The 17,596-nt window shown below is 54.6% G+C and overlaps 1 protein-coding gene across 1 annotated transcript in view; it reads left to right on the forward strand.

Annotated features, from left to right (window-relative positions):
* The window catches only part of GRIK5 (glutamate ionotropic receptor kainate type subunit 5), an 81,065-nt gene that overhangs the window by 40,731 nt on the left and 22,738 nt on the right, over positions 1–17,596 (forward strand). Inside the window, exons 13-15 of the mRNA XM_045292695.1 lie at positions 11,773–11,886; positions 12,066–12,175; positions 12,806–12,979. Of these exons, the coding sequence (XP_045148630.1) occupies positions 11,773–11,886; positions 12,066–12,175; positions 12,806–12,979 (398 nt within the window). The remainder of the gene's footprint in view (positions 1–11,772; positions 11,887–12,065; positions 12,176–12,805; positions 12,980–17,596) is intronic.

Raw genomic sequence — 17,596 nt, forward strand, 5'->3', positions numbered from 1 at the left:
CGGTCCCCACTTGTGCACTTGCTTCCTGTGTTTCCTGTTTCCGTCAGTCTGCTTCCCTGCCCTGTTCCCCCTTCTGAGCTTCATCCCTGGTGAAATGCTGCCCTTTTGATCTGTATGGATACTCTTTTAATTTCCTAAATGGTGCATACCTCGCTAGCCTTCTTGGACACTGAAGGTGGAGCCTCAGGGGCGGAGGTGTGGGCGAGCTCCTTGAAGGGTAACGGAGGGTCATAGTCTCTTATCAAACAAACCAGCCTGTTCTTTGTTTACGATGATGAGTTTTGCTTCACATTCTCCTCCCACTCTATCCAGGACCTTACTCCCACGATCCCTTTCAGAGCAGGCAGTAGTGGGTGCCAGACACCATCAGTTCTTCCAGTCTCGGGGTCCAGGAGGCTGAGGTCCATGTGTTCCACTGGGCTATTTGTTTCCATGTGTCTAATTTGTCCTCTCTTTGCTTTGAGGGGAGGTAGACCAGTAGTTGTACCTTCGATGGCTCTGCTAGCTCTTAAGACTCAGCTCACTACTCACCACCAAAAACACAATTCAAGTTGATAGCAAGTTGGTGCTGACTCTCAGTGACCCCCTAGGACGAGGTAGAATTTTCCAGGTGAGTTTCCCGGGACTCTAACTGTTTACGGGAGTAGAAAGCCTCATCTTTCTCTCGAGAGGCAGATGGTGGGTTCGAACAACTGATCTTGCAGATCGCAGCCCGGCATGTAACCACTGTGCCACCAAGGCTGCTCCCCTTCCTCCTCACTGCAGTAGGATGTACCAGGTTGTCTTTGTAAACCATGTCTGTCCTTCCAGTTGAGCTAGCCTTCTCCTGAAACTGGCCCTAACCCCCTGAACCCAGTAACTTATTAATACAGGTGTTTGGTTGTGGCTAAGAAATTGTCATCTGTTTGCTGCGGATTGTTCTAATATATGATCTGAAACTCCGCGATTTGGGCTCCTGGTGACCCTATAGGACCAAGGAGAGCGGCCCCATGGGGTGTCTGAGGCTGCACATCTCTGCCATCATCGAAAGACGAACAGAGAGCCTCATCTTTCTCTCAAGGAGCAGCTTGTGAGTTTGAACTGCTGACCTTGCCTTTAGTGGCCCAATACTTAACCCACAGCACCACCAGGACTTCTTGTTCTATGATAATTGTAGATGTATTCATGGTATGCATGATATGTTCATTCTTTGAGAGCCTGTGTATAGTCAAGGAGCCCTGGGGGTGTGTGAGTTACACTTTGGACAGCGAACCACATGATTAGCAGTTCAGAACCATCAGCGGCTCCTTGGGAGAAAGAGGAGGCTTTGTAGTCCCATAAAGAGTTACAGTCTTGGAAACCCACAGGGGGGTCACAGTGACCTACAGGGTCACTGTGAATCAGAAGCCCCTCGATGGAAGTGAGAGGGTATATTCAGCACCCTTCGTCAACCAAAACAACCAAACTCACTCCCATTGAGTCCATTCCAACCCGGAATAACCCAGCAGGACAGGGTGGAACCGCCCCTGAGGGTTCCCGAGGCTGTCATGCTTTGGGGGACTAGAGAGCCCCGCCTTTCCCCTGCGGAGCTGCTGGTGGTTTCCAACTGCTGACCTTGCAGATCGCAGCCCACCTCGTAACCACTCCACCACCAGGGCTCCTCCCTTCATCAACACCATAGTCCAGATGCATCCGTTGGTCCCCTTTCACAGGAGGCGATGGAGGAGACCGTGTCTTGGGCAGGCCCACCTGAGTCATCAGAGTGACATCTCTGGGTTTTAAAACCTTAGAGAGGTCTCTGGCGGCAGGTTGGCAGAAAGTAGCAAGTACTCTAGCTACCATAGTAAGAGAAGAAAGTTTGGGAAAGGGGGTGGGAAGGTTGGAGCTTAACACCTCCCACCCCACCCCCAGTGGCTGAGATCTGTCAATGGGAGTGCAGTCTAGAGTCAAAAAAACACCAATTGCCTGCAGGGAATTGTATCCATTATTTGAACATTGAGCACTGTTAGTCTGGGTGGACTAGACAAACAAATTCATAGACACTCATATGTGTACATATATGAAAGAGCTTTATAGACAAGAGCAAGTGAATATTGAGAAAACATCCCAGCCCAGTCCAGATCAAGTTCATCAGTCCGATATTAATCGATGAAGTCCTCTTCAGACTCAGGCAACCCATGCAATGAAGTGCAGGAAGATCGTAGGCCAGTGGGTGGGAAGTCTTGTGGATCCAGTGGCAGTAGAAGTACCTCAGTGCTGGCAGGGGTCTCCACATGGCTTCTTCAGTTCCCAGGGCTCTAGCGTAGCACCATGTGTCTTGTCATCAGGAATACCAAGCAGAGAGTGTCTCCCCTCCAGTGAGTTGTTTATCTCCTTTGCGCCTCCAAATGAGTTCATCAGCTGCAACGGGATTGACAGGCTAGACTCCACCCCTTTGCAAATTGACAGATTATCTATCTGCCACAAACACTTACTAGAAGGAATAGTCAACTAGATGGGTATTGGCAAGCAGCCGACTGAAAGGGTAAGAAGGAAACCAAGGGCGCAAGGAAGAAGCAACTGCAGGACGCCGCGCCCGTGAGGCTGAGGGGACGGGAAGAGGCTGCCATGATCAGAGCCCCACATCGCTAACACTGGTGGGTTATTTGGCCTTTGAAGGCAACGTAGACCACCTGGAAGTATTCAATGTCAACTCGTGTGGCAAACCCACAAGGCTTTGCATTTAGTGTGGGGTCCAGGGGATGAAAAGGCCCCGTAGGAAGTCCTGGGCTCCCCTACCTCCTAGGTGCCCTGGCCTGAAAAAGGAGATCCAGTCTGGGGACACAGTCACCACCACTGACTGGAGATGCTGGTGGCCAGTAGGGGGGTACCAAGAGGTTGACTCCCAGCACGGACATCAAGGGCTTTGGGGGCACATCGATGGCTCTTCTCCTTTTGTGAGACAGCTCCTGGCTCCTTACTGGGACCTGGCCGGGACGGCACACCTGCCTGGGGCACAGGTGACCCTGTGGGCCAGGCTCCTCATCCCGGACGGTGCATGTCCACGGCTTTCTGGGAGCCAAGCCAGGCCATTCGAATGGAGAGAGTTGTTTACTAAGGCGTAAGGTTGTTCACTGGGTGACTGGTGGATAGTAACTGCCCTTTGGACGGAGATTAGTTTACTAGGTAGAAGATCGTCAACCAGATAACAGGCCAGGTAAAAAGAGAACTCAAAGGTGGGGGCCAGTCAGCAGACACGCTCCAAAAAGAGCCAGGTCATGCATATTGTAGGGCAGTGGTTCCCAACCTTCCTAATGCCATAACTCTTTAATACAGTTCCTCACGTTGTGGCGACCCCCCAACCATACCATTATTTTTGTTGCTACTTCATCACGGTCATTTTGCTACTGTGATGAATCAGGTGACCCCTGTGAAAGGGATCATTCAACTCCCAGGTTGAGAGCCACTGTTTTAGGGCTTGTGTACCAAACAATCCCTCATCCTCAACCCTGCTGCTGGATGGGAGAGCAGCGGTAGTGAATGTGGCTGCGTTCCAATAAAACTTTATTTACAAAGTCAGGCAGATGGCCTGCCTGCCTAGCCTGACTACCCTGCTCATTCAGGGCGGCAAGAAGTGTTATTATTAGGTGCCCCAGTTGGTTCCGACTCACAGAGACCCTATGAAACGCTACCTGGTCCTGTGCCATCCTCCCCACTCCTCCTGTGCCAGTTCGCCTCCTCGGGGCTCTCCCCCTTTTCACTGCCCCGCCACTTGGCCAAGCATGCCGTCCTTCTCCGGGGACTCGTGTCTGTCTCCTGACAACATACCCAAAGGCTGTAAGAGGAAGTCCCGCCATCCTTGCCTCTAAGGAGCACTCTGCTTGTACTTCTTCGAAGACGGGTCAGTTTGTCCTTTTGCCGGTCCGTGGCACTTTGAACACTCGTTGCCAACACCATCATGGAAATGCATCGGTTCTTCTTGGGTGTCCAGGTCTCACGTGCATGCGCATAGGAGATGGCGGAAAACACCACTGCCGAGTCAGGCGCACCTCCTTCCTCAAAGTTTGAATGGCTCCAAAGCGGTCCTCTGCGGCAGATGGACCCTCCTCCCTAGACCTGCTGGCGTCGTGGTTATGTGCTGGGCTCACCTCAAGGTCAGCAGTTGGAAACCACCAGCGCCCCACGGGAGAACGACAGGGCTTTCTACTCCCATTCAGAGCGACCGTCTTGGAAACTCCCAGGAGCCGGTCCACGCATTGTGGCCTCGATGGCAGTGAGCTTGGACTTGGTTTGCAGCGCTGAGGGAGCAAAGGGGAAGAAGTGAACCCCCTGGAAACTTAGAGAAGGGGCCCCGGGTTGCTGATGCTGGGGTCCCGAAGAGGCCCGATGCTGGCGTTGTCCGAGAGCACGCTGCTCCACGAGTCCCGTTCTGCTCGGTGCCCGGCGGCAGCACCCAGGAAGCAGCGTTTGTGGGAGAGGCCGCTGCTTCCCCCTGCTGGCGACGGGCGGAAGTGGCTGCCGAGGGGTGCGGGCACCCAGAGCGGACCTGAAGGAGCACAGCCCTCCCCTGCCCCCTCCTCCCGCATGGCCGAGAGCCGCGGGTGCAGCGGAAATGCGGTCTGCAGACGGAACCCCAGCGATGCAGGTGCAGAAGGGTGGGTTTAGAGCTGAGGGACCCCCACTGATGTTTAGCTTGGCTTTAAGGAATGGAGACAACCAACCGTCACCACTTCGAGGCAGCTCATCACAGGAATCCCACTGATTTCATTCCAGGGGCGAACCACGGGCCGGTGCCTGTGAGGGCCAGGGTGGTGTGGCAGGCCGAGGCAGTCCATCTGATGAGACGTGAGGAGGATGCAGGTCTCCTAGCGGAGCCTAGACGGGCCCTCCCTGCAAGGTCCAGGGATGACCCTCCACACCACCTGCGTCCCTGTCCCTAGTTCCCCGAGCAGCCCCATGCCATCTCCAGTTGTCTAGACTCTGGTTCCCTGAGGCCAGCTCTCCTACCCTGATTACCCGCTCACTGCCCCCATCCCCCAGCGTCTTCTCTGTCCTTGGAACAGAACCTACCTCCAGTCCATAGCCCCAAAGGCACGCCCACCGGGATCTGGACCTGCCCAGTCTGCCCCAGCTGCTTCCCCTCAGGGACCGCACCCCCCAGAGCTCCAAGAAGCCCTCCTCTCAGCAGGCTGTCTCCAAAGCCCTGTTATCAACCCCTCTGTACCCCTCCTCACTTCACCTGTCACTATTGTGTCTATCAGCTGCTACCCGGGAGGAAACCCTGCCTGGGCCTGCGCCACCCCCACAGTTGGGCGATCCGAGCTTTGTGCTCCATACGGTTTCCATTTGACGGATTTTGGGTAATCGGTCACCAGGCCTTTCTTCCTGGTCTTTCTCCGTCTGGACACTTCACTGCACATCATAGCAGCACACACATGTCCATCAACACATAGGTAGTGGTGGCGGCATGAGGTGCATTGCCCAGGAATGGACTGAATCAAGTTCTCTTGCATGGAAGGCAAGGGTCCTGCCAGTGAGCCACAAGAGTCCCCCCCCCCCACTTGTCACTAACTGACATTGTGTTTTCCACGGCCACGTTTTCCAGAGCTAGAATTGATCTTGGTTAAGAGAAACAAACACATCTGTCTTGAAGGACAGGACATACAGCCAGAATGTTCCTTAGAAGTGAGGATGGCGAGACTTGGGCTTACATACTTGGGACATGTTAATAGGGAGGCCAGTCCCGGAGAAGGACATTTGTGGGGTGAGAAGGGTCCCCTACAAATCATCACAGGTCCAGTAGGCGCAATTGTACAGTGATAATAAGTAAGGATTATAGTAAAGTCATAGAGAGCATGAGAGGTAGAGGAGAGATTGGAATAATGGAGTCAGACACAATTCATAGGAGCATGCTCACCTCAGCCCCGCTTGGTGGTCCTGGGTGGGGGGGAGCCCAGCCACGAGAGCAGGAGAGAGCCCCCACTGTATTGCTAACCAAGGGTTATATCTCCTTAGGAGGGCATCATTACAGGTAACCACACGTCACAGGAAGGGGCAGTACAATAGGCATACACATCATAGGAAGGGGATCTATGATAGGCATAAGCGTGACAGGAAGGGGATGAGCTAGGGGTGTGCCCATAGGATTGGGAAGGTATAGGGGTATACATGTGACAAGATGGGCAACAGTGGTGTCTGCTTGCTCTAGATGGCTGATAACCCTTAGGGAGAATAACCCTGACCTACTTCTGATGACCTCCAAGTGTATAGTCATTCGCAAGCAGCTAAGTTTGGCATATATTTGGAGGAGACAACTTGGGAGAAATCCTTCTGCTCGGTAAAGTAGAAGGGCAGTGAAGAGGAGCGAGGCCCTTGGCAAGCTGGGCTCCAACACCGCAAGTGTGGGGCTGGTTCGTCCTGGGTACAGAGGGCTGCTGTGGGTTGGAACTGACTCGATATGGCCCAACAACCACCCAGTGCCAATGAGCAGCCCTGGTGGGCTTATCGGGGAAGCGCCAGAATGCCAACTGCGAGTTCTGTGGTTCAAACCCAGCCAGTCCCCCAGGGAAGAAAAGCGAGGCTCTCTGCTCTTGTAACGATTTACAGTAACCTCAGAAACTCTACATTGTAAGGTTGCTATGAGTTGGAATCGACTCGATGGCAGCGAGTTGGGTTTTTTTTTTTATGGTTCCAGGAGACTGGGTAGCGTTGGGGGTTAGGCATTGGGGCTGATAACTCCAAGGTCGGAAGTTCAAACCCACCAACCACTCCACAGGAGAAAGATGAGGTCACAAGTTACCGTGAGCCGGAATCGATCCAGTGACGGTGGGGTTTTACCTAATATCCTAGGCCCGGTGGACTAGAGAAACAAATCCATTGATACTAGTAGATGACAGGGCTTTATCTGAAGACATAATTATATCAAGAAAGCATTCCAGATCAGTGCAGCTCAAGTCCCTAAGTCCAACACTAGTCCATCAGACCCTCTTCAGACTCACGCAGCCCCACGCCACGGTGCAGCACGCAAGAAGATGACGGGCTGGTGGGTACAGAGTCGCGTGGATCCAAGGTGGGTGGAAACAAGGCAGCTCTCAGGGCCAGTGGCAGAGCCCTGCAGGCAGGAAGGCCAAAGAGCAGAGAGAGGGCGGAGGTTCTCAGGGTTTCCCTTTATAGAAGGAGACAGCATCAGGTTGTAGCCTGAAAGCCAGATTGGATTCCACCCCTACACTTTGATCCTGCTCCAAGTTGACATAAAATTATCTTAACTACCACACTGTGCAGGTGCAGGGGGCAAATGAATGAAGCAGTGGGTGGAGCCCGGGAGAGGCAAAATGGTAGGGGACAAGGCAGCAGGACAGTGGGCTCTGACGAGCAGGGCCCCCTAGAGGCCCGTGAGAAGTTGGGGGATGATCGTTTAAGGCCAATGAGAAGTCCCTGTAGGCGCCAGCCGTGGACTAGAGTGACCAGGTTTGCAAATGTTGGCTCGACTGCTGGGCTGATGGTCCCCAAAGGTGGAAACAAGCTCCCAGGCCTGAGGGGTGGTGGCAAGTTGGGCCGGGTTGGGAACGGTGGCAGAAAATGCAGTGGGTCTATTCCAGACTCGGCAGAGCTTGGGGATGGGTGGCGAGAAGAAGGGAGGATGCCAAGGATGACCCTCAAGTCTCTGCCCCGATGATGTATAGAGAGGGCACAGCCTGAGACAAAACCCAGCCTAGTAGTGGGAGAAAGTGGACAGGCCCAGGGAGCGCATCCTGAAGGGGGTTTGGAGGATTCCCCCTCAACCAGGTCTTGGCACTAATGAATTGCCTCAAACCCTCACCCCCCTTGGGATGCACTAGGGCGAGCTTGGGAGAGCCGGGGGCCCCAGGGGTGAGAATCTAAATGAACCCTGGACCCGGAATCCTGGGCTCCCCCAGAACAGGTTCCTCCCCTCCCGCTTCTTCGCGGCACAGGCCCATGGGGAGGTTAGAATTTGCAACGCATCCATTTGAGGCTACGATTCCGGCCCCAACAGCAGGCCCTGTGGTTCTGCATCCCTCCGCAGAGGGCGGCTGCGCAGACCAGCGTGTGCACCTGCGGGGAGTCCCGAGCGGCTGCTGGAGGAAGGGGCGTGGCCTGGGACTGTCCCAGGTCGGGTGGGCACCCCTGACCTGAGCCTGCCCTCTCAGTAGCAGCCACAGACGCCGGAACTCATCTCCAAGTTGCGCCAGGTGTTGAATTCGAGGGGTGTCCAGGGACGCAGCCTCACAGGGGGAGTTGTGAGGGGGTGGCCATCGGCTCAGGTGTGGGGGCAGGGCTTGGCTGCAGAGAAGCTGGACTGAGGGCCTGCAAGACTGTCAGGGGTAAGAGCCACCCTCAGTGTCGCTGAGCCACGGAAGGTGGTGGATGGTACAGTGGGTCCTTTATGCTCTGGATGGGCTCTGGGATGCACCCCAATCCAGACAGACAAGGGTGGGGTGCATTTAATAGGGAAGATGGACCGGAAGCAAACGGGAGACTGACCAGGCATTTGGGCCACAGCTCCGACTGTGCGCCAAAGTCTTCCAGGGAACTGGATCACCAGGCCTTTCTTCTGAGGCGTCTCTGGGGCAACCTTGAACCTCTCACCTTTCAGTCAGCAGCCACACCCGGGAACCATCAGAGCCACCCCAATAGCGACAAGACTCAAAAACCAAGCTCACTGCCATTGAGTCCGTCCCAACTCAGAGCGACTGTTGCCCAGAGGAGAGCAGCCCCTGTGGGTTTGCCAGGCTGCACGTCTTTACGGAGCGGGAAGCCTTCTCTTTCGCCCTCGGAGCAGCTGGTGGATTCGAACTGCCGACCCTGGGTAGCAGCTCAACACAGAACCCACTATGCCACCAGGACTGAGGCTCTCGGTACTGGGGGATGTGAGAGCGGAGGTGGTCCCTTCCACGAGAGAACTTGGGCTCGATTCCCAGCCAGTACAGTGCGTCAGCAGCCACTACACACACACATACACACACACACACACACCACATAAACACAACACACCACACAAACACAACATACCATTCACACATCACACACCACATGCCTACCACACACATCACACACACACCACAAACATACAACACATGCACACACAGTCTGTGGGGCCTTGTGTGCGGCCAGGGTGCCGGACAGGTTTCCGTGGAATTTCCAGGCAACCGTAAACCAGGAAGAAAGGTCTGGCGATGGGCTCCTGAAAGCCAGTGCCAACCTTAGTGCTCAGATAGCTTTTCACCTGTGAAGCCCAGGGTCACCAGGGGTCAGCTTGGCCCGCAAGCAGCTCACATCGTCATGAGAAATGGGGCTGGAGAGGGGTGAGACCTGGGGGTTACTTTGGGCTGGGCCTCTCTGGGGAGAAGCCGCCTGGGCTGATGAGGAGGCAGAGCTGAGGGGTGAGCAGAGAGAAGCCAGTGCCAAGGCCCGGGGGTGCAGCAGGAGCCGGCTGTCAGGGCCAGAGCAGACTCGGGACAGGGCAGGCTGGAGGGAGGGCCTCACGGTGCCCCCATCTCAGACCGAGTCGGACCCCTTCGGCCATGAAAGGGTTTGTCAGGGACAGTAGGAAGCTGTGGTTGTGTTAGGGTTGGGGGTGGGTGACCTCAGTTCTGGCTTCACAACGCTGAAAGGATCCACGCGGCAGAAGCACGTTTGTAAATCCAAGTGACTTTTATGGAAGAAAGGGGAGTTTCAGGTACAGTGAACCCTCGTTTATCGCGGTTCATCGGTTCTAGACCCTACCGTGATAAATGAAATTCCGCGAAGTAGGATTCCTTATTTGTAAATCAAATATTTTCGTAGTTAGAGCATAGAGGACATGAAAAAACACCCTTTAGTCACCATTACACTTGTATTACCCAATTTATTAAATGAAAAAGGGAAAATACAGTAAAACATTTTGGACGTTACAATGATCATTTATTATTTATTATATTATTTATGGCATCCAGCGTGTACAGTATGAGCCAATGAGTGGCAGTAATGACAGAGCATGCGCTGTTACGCAAAAACCACGATAGAGTGAAGCCGCGGAAGTCGAAGCGTGAAGTGGCGAGGGTTCACTGTATTACAGTCTCAGAAAGTACATGCTACTTCCGGAAAGCGTAGGAGGCCATGCAGGGACAACCCGGACTGAAGACAGTCGTTTCAGGGAGCGTGGGAAAACACGTGGAAGGAATGCCGGAGCGGGAGCTCGGGATCAGCATGTGGAGCCAAGAGCGGGAGATCCCCAGAGGCCCAGGAAATGTGGGCCCGAGAGGCGCCTTACCCGGGAGAGATTCCCACCCTCCACTTGCAGAGCACACCTGAACAAGAGAGGGCCCGCCCTCAGCCCGTGTTATTCATCCCCTCCTGCCCCTACTGGCTGGAGAGGCCTGGTTGAGCGTATTGGCCGAGTTTAGGTGGACCTGTGTGATGTCATGTCATTGGTGCCTAGTGTGTGGGCCCACCTGGGCCTAGGTGACTTGGGTCTGAGCATGCTCAGTTCTGGATTTTCCTATAGCTGCCTAATTAGTGGGCCTGATTCCTTTGTGCCTGACTGTGGCATGGACAGCTAATAGCCGCTAGCTAGGGCAGGCATTCGGGAAGACAACCCTGTTTTGTCCCTAATCTGTTGGGTTTTCATTGGGGGTTGGGGTTGGGGAGACTATCCCTTTAGCTTATATGTGGGCGTGGGTTGGGACTTGTGCAGCATGGGGGAGAATGGCAGTGAGGAGGCTAGCGGCACTGTTGTCAGGGCAGAGGTTCCAGTGGCTGGGCCCCTGTCCCTGCAGGGTGATGAGAAGCAGGGCATTGGGCAGCAGGTTCTCCTGGGAGCCCGGGATGGGGCTGGTGTCCGAGCAGCCCACCAGACTGTAGGGTAGGAGGCAGGGTCTGTTGTCTCCTCGCCGGAGCTTCTGGCCCACAGACCTATGGCTCCTGGGTCTCCCCCCACCCCCCAAACAAAAACAAACAAACGCAAACTCACTGCCGTCGAATCAATGCTGACTCTTACAGTGTCTGAGACTGTAACTATTGACAAGCGTAGAAAGCCCAGTGTTTCTCCTGAGGAGCTCCTGCTGGCCTTGAACTGCTGACCAAGCAGCCCACAGCCCCACGTGTACCCACTCTGCCACCAGGGCTCCTGGTCCACCCAAGCCCCCCTAAAAGGCCACTCCCTCCTCTCTGAAACGAGGCCTTGGCTGAGACAGGGCTCTGCGAGTCCGTAAAGGCTCCAGGCTCCGCTGGGCTTCCTCCCAGCTTAGTCCCAAAAGTGGCTGAGGAGGAAAACCGGCCTCGCTCTGGGGACCCAGGATTCCGAGCTGGCCCAGCCTGCTCTGGGGCGGGTCCTCAGGCCTCCCTGCGCCATCTCTCCTGCCTTCCCTCCCTGGCCCCCATCTCCTTGGCCGCCCTCGTGACCTCTCCTGGACCTTGGGTTTGTTTTCTGCCTGGGCCACAGAGGTCTGCCCCAGCAAGGCCCTCCCTGGTGGTCCAGGTCTCCAATTCAGAGAGGAGGGTGGGGGTTGGAACCATCAACCTGATCTTCCCTTTAGCAACCACACTGAGTGCTGAACCGCTGGGCGGGGCCTCCATCAGCTGTGACCACAGCGGGGGACCTCAGGGGGTCAGGGTAGGGTCTTGTCCCTATCAGAACCGGACGCTCACTCGTGTTGAACTTGGAAGGCAGGACGGGGGCAGCCTCATGGCACAGAGGGGAGAGGGCTGATTTCAGTCCCGAGTGGGCTCCTGGTCCCCCTTCTGGTCTCTGGGTGCTTCTTTCTAACGGCTGGTCTCTGTCTCCCCGCCTGCCCGCGCCCGCTTCCCCTCCGGCAGAAGGCAGACCTGGCGGTGGCCGCCTTCACCATCACGGCCGAGCGGGAGAAGGTCATCGACTTCTCCAAGCCCTTCATGACGCTGGGGATCAGCATCCTCTACCGCGTGCACATGGTCAGTCACCCCTGCCTGGCGGTTGGGGCAGAAGCCATGTGTGTATGGTAGGGGGTAGGCTCTGGAGCGCCCGAGGGCTGGACAGCTGAGACCTGGGCGGACCGGATAGGTCAGGTCTGGCTCCTGGGCCCCGGAAGGTGGCTGGGGGTGGATGCGGGGCTCACTCCATGTCCCAATAGGGCCGCAAGCCTGGCTACTTCTCCTTCCTGGACCCCTTCTCCCCTGCTGTGTGGCTCTTCATGCTTCTCGCCTACCTGGCTGTCAGCTGTGTCCTGTTCCTGGCCGCCAGGTGAGTCCGACAGCTGGGACCCTGGGGAAGGGGGTGGCCCAGGAGCCCGGAGCCCCATGGGGTCACCTGCAAGTTCTGTCTCCTGGCCCAGTCCCCTCGGCCTCCTCTTCGGGCCTCGGATTCCTGCGTCCTCCTCCCTGCCTTTTCTGGCTCAGGCTCTGGTCTCCGTCTCTCCCCTCTGGGATGCTGACTTGCGTCTGTGGGCCTGTCCCCTGCCCGTTCTCGCTCGCTCTCAACTCTCGCGCCTGCTGTCTCCCTTGTGCGTCTTGCAACCTCGTCTGTGTCAGTCTGACTGTGTGTCTGCCTCGATCTTGCTGCCTCTCCTCTGTATCGCTCTCTCTGTCCAGCTCTCTCTCCTTTCTCTTCTCCCTTCTCCGCTTTATTCCTCTCCCCCTTCTCGCTCCTTTTCTCTCTCAACCTCTTCTGTCTGCCTGTTCCTGTCTCTTCCTGCATCTTCTGTTTCTCTCTCTGTGTCTACCTCCCTCTCTCCCTCTTCGCCCTATCTCTATCTCTCTCCCCCCTCTCTCTCACTCTCTCTCCCACCTCTCCTCCTCTCTCTCCATCTCTGCTGCCCTCACACCCTCTCCTTGTCTTCCCTCCCTCACCCACCACCCCTGTGTCTCCCCACAGGCTGAGCCCGTACGAGTGGTACAACCCACACCCGTGCCTGCGGGCCCGACCCCACATCCTGGAGAACCAGTACACGCTGGGCAACAGCCTGTGGTTCCCCGTGGGGGGCTTCATGCAGCAGGGCTCGGAGATCATGCCCCGGGCGCTGTCCACACGCTGCGTCAGCGGAGTCTGGTGAGGGGCCGCTCGCCCGGGCCGGGGCGGGCAGGGGGCTGATCTGGGAGGCTCCCCATGCCCACCTGTGTGAGCGCCCCGAGACTGGTGACTAACTCACCAGAAAGCTGGGGGTGGGACTGTCTCCAGTCAGGAGAGGTTTGTAAAGCGGAGAGGACAGTGTGCTGTGCCAGGACATCCCTGCTGGCTCAGCCAGTTCCATCCCAGCAGGACCCATGCGGCCCTGGCTCTGCAGGGGTCGTGGCCTTGGTGGCCACTGAGAGGCCCCACACTGGGAGGGCTTTCCGTGTCCAGAGGCTGAACCTGAGGCCCTGGCCAGAGCCCCAGCTCCTTGGGAGGCTCACGGGGACCAGAATCCTATCATTTCATTCTGTGCACACTTCACCCCAGACCGTCCCCCAAGAAGTCAGAGGACAGGCACCCACCCACCCGTGGGGGCATCCGGCCCATCCACAGGATTTGAAAAGGTCGACTCAGTTGCCCACACTTACAAAGAGGGCACACTTCCTGCCCACCTTGAAGATCTGGAAGAGGCGCTGGCACCGGGCCTTCGTTTCCACCGGGCACCCTCAGCATGACGGAGCCGAGCGCCCCGCCTGGTCCTTTGGCCTCAGCCCTTCCCACCTGGCTCCTCCGACATACGTCAGCCACTTCCCGGCCTGGGTGGCCCAGAGCTGCTGTCACCAAGTGCAAACTGGGTGACTCAGCATGGCCAACGCATGTTGTGTCACAGTGCTGCAGGCCAGGAGTCCAAGGTCATGATGTGGCCCTCTGCGTTCTCCAGGGCTTCTGGAAGTACCACAAGGGGGTGGCTGTCGCAAACAGACCTTTATTTTCTTGCCGTGGAGGAGGTTGGGGAAGCACCTTGTCTCTTCAGCTTGTTTCCTGGTTCCTTGGAGATCCCCAGGTGGCTTGGCCGTCTGTCTTCCCCTCTCCTCCTCTCTGCTCACTTCCTCTGCTCCTTTTTTATGCCTCCTGAGATAATGACTCAAGATAAGCCTGATGCCAATCCTGGCTCCTTGACATAAAAAGACAGCCCATTCCCAAATGGGATTCTAACCACCGGCAAAAGGTTAGGATGAACATCACAGGTTTTAATGACCTCTGTTAAGATGCAACTTCCAAACAAGGTCCTATCCACAGGTACCGGGAGTTAGGACTTAATGTATCTTTCTGGGAGACACCACCCAACCCCCTGTCAGTACCCCTGTCTTTTAAATAACCACGGGGCCTGAAGTACAGTCCAAGGGCACACTCCCTCGGGGGTGTGCTTATGGCTAAGAAGTTTGCATGATTTTACCATCTCCCCGTGCTCGACTGTGTAAGGATCCCGCCGCACTAGCACTGTTGTGAAGTCCCCCAGGAGTTTCCATCCACTCCCTGCTCGTCCTTATCCGAGGTCCAACATTCGCATGCATGTGAGGGGTTGGAAAGGCCCCGGCGTGGGTCAGGTGCACGGCCATTCTCAAAGCCACACGGTCCTTGCCCTTCCGCTCTTGTTCTCATCCTCTCAACGGACCGGCTGATCGTCTGTTGGTGCTCTGTGTTCTTCCTGTTTCCTGTCCCTGTCACTTCTGCCGGAAGGTGTGTTGTCTCCTTCCTCCTGCTCACTGCTCCCTTTTCAGTTGCTGGAGATGTGGGTGAAGGTGTCGCTTTGTGCTCTTTCTTCCTCTGTGTGTGTTTATTGTCCTAAATTGTCACCTGTTTTGGCTGTGTCCCAATGGTTTAGGTAAGGTGTATTTCTATTCTTATTTGATCCAATGTTGTTGGGTTTATAAAAAACATTATTTCAGTTTTTATTCTTCTGTTACGCAGTCGGTTTTTAAAGAGCATTGTTCGGATTTCCATTCTTTGACTACCCCCTTCTGCCCCTTCATCTTTCTGTTACTGATTTCTAACTTCGTAACATTGTGCTCTGGTCCGGAGCATGCCAGGGCGTTTGGATTTTGGAGGCTGGCTCTGTGTCCTGACACCTGCACTGTCCTGGAGGCTGTTCCATGTGCGCTGGAGGAACAGGTGTTAGGCTGCTGTTGTTGGGGCGGAGGGGTGATTTGCATATGTCGGTCAGGTCATGTCGGTCGGTTGTGTTGTTAAGATCTTGTTTGAGCTTCTACTTCTGTCCTTCTTCAAAAGCAGTGTTTTAAAGTCTTCCACTACCGCTGGGAGTTGTCCATCTCTCTTTCAAATTCTGTTAACATGGGATTTATGTATTTTGGGCTTCCTTTATTAGATGCAGGGGAGCCCTGGTTGTGTAGTGGGCTACGTATTGGGGGCTAACCACAGGTTAGCAGTTCGAAACTACCAGCTGCTCCACAGGAAGATGAGGCTCTTTACTCCCACAAAGACTTATCGTCTTCGAGAACCACAGAGGCATGCAAAGAGTTGCCATGCGTTGGAATTAACTTGATGGCAATGAGTTTGGTTTTTGCTTTTTGCTTTTTTCATTTTAATTGGGTGTGAACATTGGACTGCTAACTGCAAGGTCAGTGGTTCAAACCCACCAACTTCTCCACAGGAGAAAGATGAGGCTATCCATTCCCATAAAGATTTACAAAGTCCCAGAAACCTTATAGGGTCACTGTGAGTTAGAGTTGGCGTGATGGCATTAGGGCGAGGGGGGTGGTGTTCATTGGCTGCATAAATATTGATTGTGGTTATGCCCCTCCCTGGGTGGACCCTTTAATCTCTGTATGGCGTCTGTCCTTGTTTCTTTTGCTGGTTTTGCCTTAAACTTAATTTTATTAGAGATTAATACTGTCACTCCTGGGCTCGTTTATTGTCATTTGTTTGAGATATGCTTTTCATCCTTAGATTAAAAAAAAGTTTTGTCTTTGTGTTTAAGATGTGCCGTTAAGGGGTATTTTTGCCTGAAAATATATTTTATCAGAAATTAATATTACTACTCTTACTCTCTCTCTCTCTCTTTTTAAAGAGAAAACAATGAATAACTAGCCAAAAAAACATACGTCATTCCAGGTCTGTCTGCTGTCCTTTGTGTCTATCTCCCCACTGGTCCTGGGGGATTCTGGGAACTGCCCCTCCTAGCCTGAAATCTATTTATGGGGCTCCTCGGGGGCTTTGTGGCTTGGCCTGGCTCCCGTTGCTGATCTGTTGTGTTCCCTTCTTGGCTCACCCTGCTGTGGGGGGTTCCGACTGGACTCACTCCCCGCTGTGTGTCCCAGTATTGTCCTCTGTTGTGGTGTGCTCCCGGGAGAGGACAGCATGTCTTGAGCTGTTGTCAGCCCTGCAGACCGCTCTGTGTCTTAGCACCTCTGTGCAGGGCCGTCGTCCTCAGGGCTCGGTGTGCCGATAAGGGGTCTAGGCGCTCACTCTCTCTTTCCTTCTTGGTTTGCTTCCGTGTGGGCATGACACGCCGGCCCTCGCCCCAGCCTGTAGGTTGAGTGTTGTCCATGTAGCACATGCGTCTAGGGAAGGGGTCGTTGGCTCTGACGGGGGCCGCCCTGTTCCTGCTCTCTGTTGCTTGCTCTTGCCCTGATACACTTTTCCATCTTTTGATTTTTAGTTTTCCTGTCTTTGTGTCTAAGGTGTGACTCTTATAGGCAGTATATTAAGGAGCCCCGTGTTTCCTTATCCCTTCTGCTACTCTCTGTCTCTACACGGGTGCGTTGAATCCGTTTACGTTCAGTGTAATTATCAATGAATAGAAAACAAAAACCCAAACTCACCGTCACAAAGTCGATGCCGATTCATAGACACCCTGCAGGACAGGGTAGAACGACCCGTGCATCTCTGAGACTAACCGTTTAAGAGAGTAGAAAGCTTGAGCTTTCTCCCTCAGAGGGGCAGATGGTATTGAACGGCTAGCCTTTGGGATCACAGCCCGACAGTGCCCGCTGTCCCACCAGGACTCCTTTAACTCAGGCAGGGGTTGACTTACCACTGACCCACTGCCGTCAAGTTGATCCGACTCAGCCACCCTGTGGGGCAGCGTGGGACGGCCCTGTGGGGTCTGAGACTGCCACTCTTTACAGGAGCAGAGAGCCTCAGCTTTCCCCCGGGTCTCAAGTGGCGACCTTGCCGTTAGCAGCCCAGTGTGTGCTGCTGCCGTGTGGCTGTGTGTGTGTGTGTGTGTGTGCTGAGTTCATTCTGCTTACACATTTTAAAAATCATCCCCTTCATGGCTATTGCCTTTGTTTTGTGGTTTTTTTAGGATGTGTGTTTTTTTTTAATTGCTTTATTAGGGGCTCATACAACTCTTATCACATTCCATACATACATCAATTGTGTAAAGCACATGTGTACATTCATGGCCCTCATCCTTCTCAAAACATTTCCTCTCCACTTAAGGCCCCACCATTAGGTCCTCATTTTCCCCCTCTCTCCCCGCTCCCCCCTCCTTCATGGGCCCTTGATAATTTATAAATTATTATTTTGTCATATCTTGCCCTGTCCGACATCGCCCTTTACCTACTTTTCTGTTGTCCAGGGAGGAGGTCACATGTAGATCCTTGTAATCGGTTCCCGCTTTCCAACCCACCCTCCCTCTATGTTCCCAGTATCACCACTCACACCACTGGTCCTGAAGGGATCATCCGCCCTGGATCCCCTGTGTTTCCAGTTCCTATCTGTACCAGTGTACATCCTCTGGTCTAGCCA

The sequence above is a fragment of the Echinops telfairi genome, unplaced genomic scaffold, assembly GCF_000313985.2.
Source record: "Echinops telfairi isolate 266 unplaced genomic scaffold, ASM31398v2 ScPeMD7_655;HRSCAF=1070, whole genome shotgun sequence".
Classification (NCBI taxonomy): Eukaryota; Metazoa; Chordata; class Mammalia; order Afrosoricida; family Tenrecidae; genus Echinops; species Echinops telfairi.